Raw genomic sequence first — 9,481 nt, forward strand, 5'->3', positions numbered from 1 at the left:
ACTTTTTAATAAACAAATAAAACCAATATTTAAAAACCTTACAATGCTAAGCCTAACCTTATTAAAACTCCAGAAAACAGTTTTCTAGTGTCAAGTCCAAAACAACAAAATGAAATTCACTGGGAAACTGTTGACCAATATGTGACTGCGCCGTGTCAAATGAAGCAAGTTTTAACCAGCACAGGATGCCTGCATATTAATTTATTGGTAGGAGGAGCTAAACCCTGCTGCAAGATTGCAAGCCAGCTACCTTGTAACAGGATAGGTTGAATTTTAAACATGTTTAGGCAAGTGCACTTGCAAAAACACATTTTAAAACAGACCAGTAAAAAATATACTCCAAAAAAAAACTGGTTGGGCAAGTAAAAACTTGAAATAAAAAAAATCTTACAGTTAGGTTCCCATTTGGTATTTTGTTTTTTATTCAATGTTGCGATACGAGAAATACTCTATTGATTGTCTCTCAGAAAATAGTAATACTGCTTCCGTCATTTGCACACGGCACTTTCTAGAAGCTTCCTTGTGATTTCTTTAAGCTGCGCATGACAACCTGAAAGACTGTTGGTTAAAGCTCAGTCATGTGATTATTATAATGTTTTTATATTATAATTTTAATGATAAATTTTAACATTGCATTCAACTTATTAGATGGTTGAGATGGGTGCTTCTAGCAGGTTCATGTTGATTCAGTTGCTCAAATATATATATATATATATATATATATATATATATATATATATATAGGCCTATATATATAGGCCTATATATATATATATATATATATATATATATATATATATATATATATATATATATATATATATATATATATATATGTATGTATATAATTGGATACACTTGTGTATTTATAATATCTTTATTTCAGTTCTCTTTTAAATGGTTCAGCACCACAAGGTAAAGTTTGAGTATTTTTAAGTCATCATTGAAATTTCTGCACAAAATATTTTTAAATGTGTTTGAAAGAATATCTTTTAGTAACAGACATAAAATAATAAAAACCAAATTATACCCCTCAGCTGCTGTGGGTGTGAGACACATTTCATCCACTGAAGGAAAACTGTCCTACACTATACCTGAATCTTTAAGACGAAGCACATGTGTTTTTGATTACAAGTATGGAGATTGATATGTAGTTCTATGTAATGTTAGAGGAAATGAGTTTAAAAAACGAGGGATAAATTTATTTTAACCTAGATTTTTTGTGTCTAGTATTTTGTTTTTTTTTGGGCTTTCTATCAACAATATAATCAGTAAACTGGGATTTCATTTTCTGATGGAAACTTAACATTGATATAAATAAAAAATTCTGTATCTTAAAAATAACTAGAAAGCGACACTATTTTCCATCATCACAACTTATTTTTTAAAGATCCATTATAAATACAACATAAAAATGCTTAAGTTTCTAGAATCAGCTTTTGTTATTGCTATGAGATGATTTATAACAAATTTAAGTCAAGATGGCCAAGCTGTTTTTCAAATCCAGAAGAATGGCAAACTTGAGAGACAACATGTTTCAGAAAACTTGCCTTATAACTCCACTTCAGTTGTAAGTAGGCGATTTATGTCTAAATGTATTATATTATTATAATTATATTACTATTATATAATTTATATTATTCATTTAGTAGTTCAGTTATTTAAGTATTATTTTAAAGATACATAATGCTTATTAGCAAATAAAACTGGCTGATTTACATATTCAGAAATCTAAAAGTGTACAAGGAAGCTACTATGTTGTGACATTGGCACTGAAGCAACAAATGGATTTGAATGCACATTTCAAATAAATGGCAAGTTACTATCACAAAATTCAAAGATTAAGTCCCTACATAATAATTTTTCAAATTTACTTTTTGTCAAAGCCTCAATTTAGTCTTATATTATTACTTTATCTGTTCTTGATTTTACTTCTAAATGGATAATGATCATATATATATTATGTCTGATTAAAAAAAATGTTTGTAGATCTGTTAAATAATAAAAATATAAACTTATTTAGTTTGAACATAATTACATTTTTTTAGAACTATTGAATTGATAGTAAACAGCTTTTAAAAATATTTTTTTTATTATTGTTCTTTTGACTCCCAAGATTGCTTAAAGCAGAGACTATACTTTGTCAACACACTAGACTGGTGGACTTTTCACTTCGGCAATGACATTCCAGTTTAGATTTTAAAAATATTTGCTTCTTTTATAAACAAAATTGCTGTTTATTTTGGTCAGGCATTTTAATTGTTACAGAAATCTTTTGTTTACATTCAATTAAGGAGATCCACAGGTCCATCATTTTAAAATTTGTCCTGATTTGCTTTAATGCAACAATAAATTTTAATAGTTTTATTTAGTTTTTAAGTACATTGATATCTTTTTTAAAAGTTTGAGATTTCATTTTATTGAATTTTTAGATTTAAATAGAAATTTATTAAAATAAACTGGAATAATGTTTTTTGCTTTTTATTTGTGAGAATAATAGTGTTTAATCATGTATATTAACAGAAAAAAAGATCAAATGTTACATTTTCTATCACTGAAACACAAAAAGTCAAGAACTATTTTTGAATTAATTAGAAAATATTTTTCCTTTTAAAATTCCTAATCCCCAAAACATAATTTGGGATATACTATAACCCCTATACACAAGAAAGAAAAAAAAATATAAGAAAATCCATTGAAAATACATCACATAATTATAAAAAAAAAATTAATCCTGAAAATACAAACCAGATCATCTTTCCAGTGCATTGCTTTTGGCTTATTTGAAATGTTAGAATGATTTTCCATTTTTAAATAAAAATTTAGATCTAGTCTATATTTAATGTAATACTTTAAAACTATATTCCCCCTTCCCCCCACCCCGAGTAACATTGAGCCTGACCCCCCCCCCCACCAGAAAATGCTGTCACACCTCAGCCTACCATCCTCCTCAAATTTGCTATTATAATATAGATCTATATTTACTGAGCTCGGTCAAAATTGACTATATTTACTCATTTGTGTTTCAATCTCCAAAAATGAGTTTTTAAAAAACATGCAAAATAAGGTTTTCCAAATAACGTTTTAAATTACCAAGGTGTGTGGTCACAATTTCTGAACCTACACCCCCCCCCCCCCCCCCCAAGGAGTTGGACGTCGTTATTTAAAAAAAAATCTGGCATGTTTTGTGTTTTGAACATTTCCCCGGTTTATTTTTTCAAAACTTCTAACTTCAGTCCTATTCCCATTACTCTAGGGCTATCTAGGACCTACTATCAGCCTATAATTTTACAATTATATGTAGATCTAGATCTATTAAGCATTTGAAAAAAAAAAAAAACTATCGTCGTTCAATTCTTCGCTCATCTTCGTATAAATGTCGGTTGATTTGAGCCTGTTTTTTCATATCATCAGACTCGTCGCTAGTCAACACAATCTTATGATTGCAAGCAATCACTCCTTTTATGATACCTTCCGTCACAAAGTCTATTTCCGTTTCTTTCAAATCCTTAGTTTGAACAGACTCAAAGTTTTCAAACTCGTCATGTAAGTTTTTAATATTGTAAACGTAAACCTGTTCGCCGTCTGATTTCTTTTTGATGTAAATAGGGGCTTTGCCTTGTGGTATCGTCATACGGGTGACAACTTTAAACTCTGCGTATAAAGATTTCTCATCCAGTTCGACATTAGCTGTGTAGCAGCTGTTTGGGCCCACTGTGATGTCACTTGTAGCCTCCATGAGAATTGTTTCCTCGAAAGTTTGACCTTCCGATTTTGATACCTTTGTGGTAAAATAGTAAACATTGTTAAAAATATATATTTAAAATTGGCTAATCTGTAGTTAAATACTATATTTAGTTAAGGTTATAGCAATTTTCAGTAAATTAATTAAAGTTATATTATTTGAAATGTTTATTGCTTCTTTAATAGTTTTTAAAGCATCTTATTTGGACGCCAGTGCCACCACCCACACCCCACCCGCCGGAGCAAGTCCACCACCCCCAGACAAAATATTACATACATTTATAGTTTTAAAAAATATATGCTTAAACCAGTGTCCGTCCCTCCCTGAAATGTAAGTGCCCTCCCCCCTCCCTGAGGAAAATGTTTAAAAGAAACACTCGATAGCGTACTAAGTAGCGTAACAAGGGGGGGGGGGGCAGAGGCGTAGCGAACCTTCCCGGCGCCCGGGGACAAACTTTCGATTTGCACCCCCCTCAAACTTTCGATTTGCACCCCTACTCAAACTTTCGATGACTTTTTCCAACCCATTTTGACGCCCCCTAAGGTCGGCGCGGACATATGTCCCCCCTGCCCCCCCCCCATCGCTACGCCTCTGGGGGGGGGGGGGGGGGGGTTAGAGCGGTGCGGACAAACAGCTAGTGGTAAAAAAAATGCACCCAACTTTAATGAGAAAATCTGCTGTACTCAGTAAACTTTCCAAGTTAGTATAGGATCCAACATCTTTTATTATTTATCATTATTATAATCATCTTCAAACACACGGTGACACCGTCTGAAATAAGTTATTTCACTGGGTGTCACTAAACCTAGGGACGCCACCGTGTAAACGAACCATGACCAAAGCACTATGGTTAACTTTAAGACGGAGCCTATTGATGAGTCAGCAGTGAGCTTTGCGCTTCCAGAAAGTCAGGCAGACATGAATAAATAGAGCTCGTTTTTTTTTTTCAAAAACTTTTAAAATATCCGAAAATCTAAACAGGTAAATTGTAGACAATTTAAAGTTGTACACTTAAAAAAATAAATCTACGCCTGATGTTATTGCAATTTAATGGAATAGGTAGGCATATATTAATGTTCGTAAGCCATATCAATCCGATTGGCCGTATTTTGAACGATTTCGCCCCCCTCAACTCACTGCACTAAAAGTCAGAATAAACTACAGTGTAAAAATGACTTTAAAAAAGCCCCCCCCCCCCACCCCCCAGTCACTAGTCCGACCCCCTACGGGAGAGTGTGAGGTCAATCATTAACGCCCCCAAACTTGCCCAAACCATTTAACTAAACTACCATTATTTCTCAAAGGGCCTACTATTGTGCCCAGAGCAAGACAAAATAAAGGCCAAACTTAACAGAAATTTTCACCGATCTTTAAATAAAATAAATCTATTCAAGAATAAAGTATATTTACATATTTTTTTTTAGCGCAATTTCCATTCTGGAGAATTGCGTTTATTAACTCGTCATTTCTGGGAATGGATGGATGAATGAATGAATGTATGGATGTATGAATGTGTGTCCGGGCTTTAAGTCGTATCTCCTCCTCAACGAAGCAATATCGATGGCTAGTTCCAAAAGCAATTATGTTAAGCAAGTTACGAGAATGAACATAGGCCATAAAAATTCCGGGTTTCTTTCATGGATTTCCAGGAAAAGCCAAAAAAACTCGAAAAAATGCAGTTTTTGGCCCATATCTCGGCAACCAGACCACTTAGCGACTTGAAACATGTACCAATCGATTCCTGTCATAATTTAGAACAATATTGCCGAAGAAAGTTTTTAAAAATATCCTCTCGTTCGGTCACAAATTTTAAAATTACATAAACACCTACAAACCGATCGTTCTTCTAGCATGAACGCACCCCAGCATTATACGTCAGAGCTATTTTTAGATAACATAAGGAAATTGCGCATAAATGTCACTAGACTTTTTTAATTAACTTGTTTTTACTAAAAAGATATGAAGTATTTCTTAAACAACAAAATGTATTATTATATTCAAGTAAGATACTTCAAGTAATACAAACGAATCTTAGCTCGTACAAACAAATAGGCATTGGGCCTGTATAATGGACCGTCTTTTGAATGTATTAAAACACTTAAAACCCAAGAATGGTTTTTCTACTTAAGAGTCGTCTCCCCCCCCCCTTCCCACTTAAATCCGCCTTCACACGTTAAACGCAACCTTAAAAGAACAACCGATCTACCTATGGCGAACAGTACACAGTTCTACCGTTATTTCCGTGTTATCGGGCGTCAGACTTTTAATTCCCCTTCGATCAGCCCATCGATCTCACAATCGAACCTTCACCGTATCGATTTTACTCAAAGTAATCAACACGACTCTAGGGGCCTATGTAAAATTCTGCCTACAATGTTGAAGGAGACTTGCACAAACATCAGCACAACGGTGATGTAACACACAGTGGCGTCACTAGACCATGTGCCGTTGTTCGGGGAGTCACCCCCCCTTCAACTCCTGTATTTGCTGTACTAAAACTCTATACTGGTGCCACTCCCCTCTCATCTTGGATGGTGTCACCCTATCCATTAAGTATGTGCGTAAATACATATTTCACCGTTGGTGCCCAAGACACACGGGACAGACATAGTTGATATTATATGTTTTACTGACCTCGGCACACAAGTAGATAGTGAGGTCAGCACTAGAGCTATCTAAGTTTCCCAACGAGAGTCAGGTAACCATCAGAGCTAGATGGACACGCGTCCTGCAGATTCTAGCCCTGAATCATCGAGACTTTCGGGTTAACAATCTGAAGCTTAACCATCCAACCTTATCTTTGCCCATATACGTGAATTGAGTCGTTAAATTAACTACACAAAACAGATTTTCTCTTTAAAATAGGTATTCTTTTAATTAGGTGTCACCCCTCATATGTGGTGTCACCCTTTTGTGTGATGTGACAAAATATGTTGTGTCATCCCTTTGTGTGGTGTCGCCCTTTTGTATGGCGTCACCCCTTTGTATGGTGTCACCCATTTGTGTGATGTCACCCTTTTGTGTGGTGTCACCCCTGTGTGTGGTCTCACAAAATATGTGGTGTCATCCCTTTTGTGTGGTGTCACCGCTTTGTGTGGTGTCACCCCTGTGTGGTGTTACCCTTTTGTGTCGTGTCACCCTTTTGTGTGGTGTCACCCTTTTGTGTGATGCCACCCATGTGTGTGGTGTCACCCATGTGTGTGGTGTGCCCCCCCCCCCCTTTGTGTGGTGTCACCCCTGTGTGTGGTGTCACCCTTTTGTGTGATGCCACCCATGTGTGTGGTGTCACCCATGTGTGTGGTGTGCCCCCCCCCCCCTTTTGTTTCGTGTCACCCCTTTGTGTGGTGTCACCCGTTACAGCCCACATTCACCACCTAGTAACGTTACTGGTAACACATCCCAAAGAATAAACAACCCCCCCCCCCCCCAAAAAAAAAAAGCAAACAATCTACACAAAAACACCGACACAACCAAGGAGTAAAAAATACAGTGCCTGATAGCTGGTCTCGATGGCCAACTCGGCCTTGCTGTCACTGCCATAAGGGATGCCTATGCTGAAGTTTGCCTTGCCTCCAATCGTGAAACCTTTCTGGAATGTCACGCTGACCTCGGTCCGTCTAGTCTTCTCAAACCGGAACCTGTACGTCTGGCTCTCAGCTGTGCTATTTTTAAACACCGTGTTCAAGGACAAGTTTTCGGCGCTGAATAGTAAAAAACAAAAAACAATCATAATTTCGGAAAAAAAAAACAAAAACACAAATCAGTTTTCAATTGTTGAGATTCGTAATGGCAAGTTGATCGGGGGGGGGGGGGGGGGGGGGGGTGGTGCATTAATTCCATCAATACTAGATCTGTTATGTAAATGTTAATTCAAATAATTTTTTACAAAAAAAAAATAAGAACCCCTTCCTCCCAAATGAACTTTAACCTTTTTTCTTTCCTACTGCCCTTCTTCTTTGGAGCTTCCCCCACGTCTCCACCATCGGCCGTCTTCGCTTTCTTTTTGCCCGTGATCTTCATGTTGGACTTCTGGCTTTGGCTGATGGTCTCAAACGAGAAATAGTTCTCCGGCACCTCTATGATGAACTTCTTCCGGTCCAGGAACTTCCGCTGGCAGAAGCTAAATGTGGAGCTGAAGCTGGACCATGCTCTGTGGTTGAGAAAAAAAAAGTGCATGGTTTGTAAATTTGTGGTGCAGTTGTACCCAGGGGCGTAGCAAGGGGAGGGGGCGGGGGATGCGGACCGCACCGGGTGACACCATTTAGGGGGGGGGTGACACCAAGGCAAAAATAGCAAAATATATAGAGAAAAATTTGAGGGGGGGGGGTGTGTGCAAATCGAAAGTTTGAGGGGGCTGCAAATCGAAAACTTGAGGGGGGGGGTGCAAATCGAAAGTTTGAGGGGGGGGGGGGTGTGCAAATCGAAAACTTGAAAGTTTGTCCCCGGGAAGGGTCGCTACGCCTCTGGGGGGTGACACCATTAAGTGCCGCACCGGGTGACACCCGACCTCGCTACGCCACTGGTTGTAACAACAATCAAAACGCGCAAAGCAATTTTGTCTCAGCTTACACATTGTACAATATAGTTTATTTTTATATAAAATAAATAAAGTTCCTCTTTAGACCTTTCAATCCACTGTGCAGATGAAGTAGAGTTCATGTTTCTTGACCTCGGCGTATAAAAGGATAGTGTGGCCGCTTTTACTTTCCCTAATATAAGTCAGGTACCGAACCGACATCCGACCTCGATCCCTTCGGACTAGCAGCCGAAGACTTCACAACTTATCGTCCATTTAACTATACGTAAGACACACTTAAAACTTTATCGATATAACAATCTCCAATAAAAATAAAAACCCTGACTCAAATCCTAACCATACACAAATCAAACTTTGAATCTACCCCTTACTTGATCTTTGTAGCATGCTAGATAAAAACCTTGATAACCCTGTTCTTATTTTATGTTATAGCAATTTAGCAACCCGACTATGGGTGTTTTCTTTTGAAAAAATCCCCCCCCCCCCCTTATCCGAACTAGGCGACTCCACTGAGAGTGTGTGAAAATCGGCATCTGTAGTTGCTCTATTATTACTATATCTAAACCCTAGAATATGCGCAAACGGAAAAAAACGCAAATAGAAAATGCGCAAATACTAATTATACAACTATTATACAAATACACTTTAATTTTTGTCATATTTTGTGGAAAAGTGTTTTATTATGCTACAATTTAAATGTGACAAGTCTATACTAATATTTATAAATGCTCGATTTAAGAAAATAAGAAAATAAAAATGCCCTTGCGAACTTTTTTGATGCGCATCTTTACGGTCCCTATCTAAACATGGTGTAGAAATTACTGAGAGCTTTGTTTATGTTTAGAACTCTTTTGTTCCTCACCTGTCGCTGAATATTTTCTTTATGTCGATAATCAGCGGCTTGTCTTCTTCAAATGGGGGCACAGGAAAACAGCAGAACATTGTTGAAAGACTGAAACACAAAAAACGTACTGTTTTTAAACTGCCACAGTGCTAATGTTCAACTTCTCGCGTGGGATTTATGGAAAAAACAAAAACAACAGAATCTCGCGATGTCAAGACATATTAAGACACAGAGGGATACCTTCAGCGGCGTGAACAAGGGGGTGTTAGGATATCCCCTCTCTCATAGACCTATACAACGATAGCAGTCTCATGTTAAGCTACACCTTTTAGACTTGTAGTGATCTTGTAGCTTC

The 9,481-nt window shown here is 36.9% G+C and overlaps 2 protein-coding genes across 2 annotated transcripts; one reads left to right on the forward strand and one right to left on the reverse strand.

Moving 5' to 3' along the window:
- Positions 1-363: 363 nt before the first annotated feature.
- LOC131931930 (uncharacterized) lies at positions 364-2,468 on the forward strand (the record flags this gene model as incomplete). The annotated part of the gene is given in 6 exon segments (XM_059288763.1): positions 364-674; positions 887-915; positions 1,038-1,134; positions 1,477-1,570; positions 1,728-1,814; positions 2,117-2,468. Coding segments are annotated over 5 exon segments (330 nt in total). The 3' UTR covers positions 1,812-1,814; positions 2,117-2,468.
- A 657-nt stretch (positions 2,469-3,125) lies between these two features.
- Positions 3,126-9,234, reverse strand: LOC131931929 (uncharacterized; the record flags this gene model as incomplete). Its single annotated transcript, XM_059288762.1, has 4 exons — positions 3,126-3,781; positions 7,239-7,446; positions 7,674-7,895; positions 9,145-9,234. Coding segments are annotated over 4 exons (961 nt in total), but the record flags the coding sequence as incomplete, so codon positions are not given.
- Positions 9,235-9,481: the final 247 nt, after the last annotated feature.

This window comes from Physella acuta, unplaced genomic scaffold, assembly GCF_028476545.2.
Source record: "Physella acuta isolate Inbredline_101_S28 unplaced genomic scaffold, ASM2847654v3 ptg002058l, whole genome shotgun sequence".
NCBI classification, from domain to species: Eukaryota; Metazoa; Mollusca; class Gastropoda; family Physidae; genus Physella; species Physella acuta.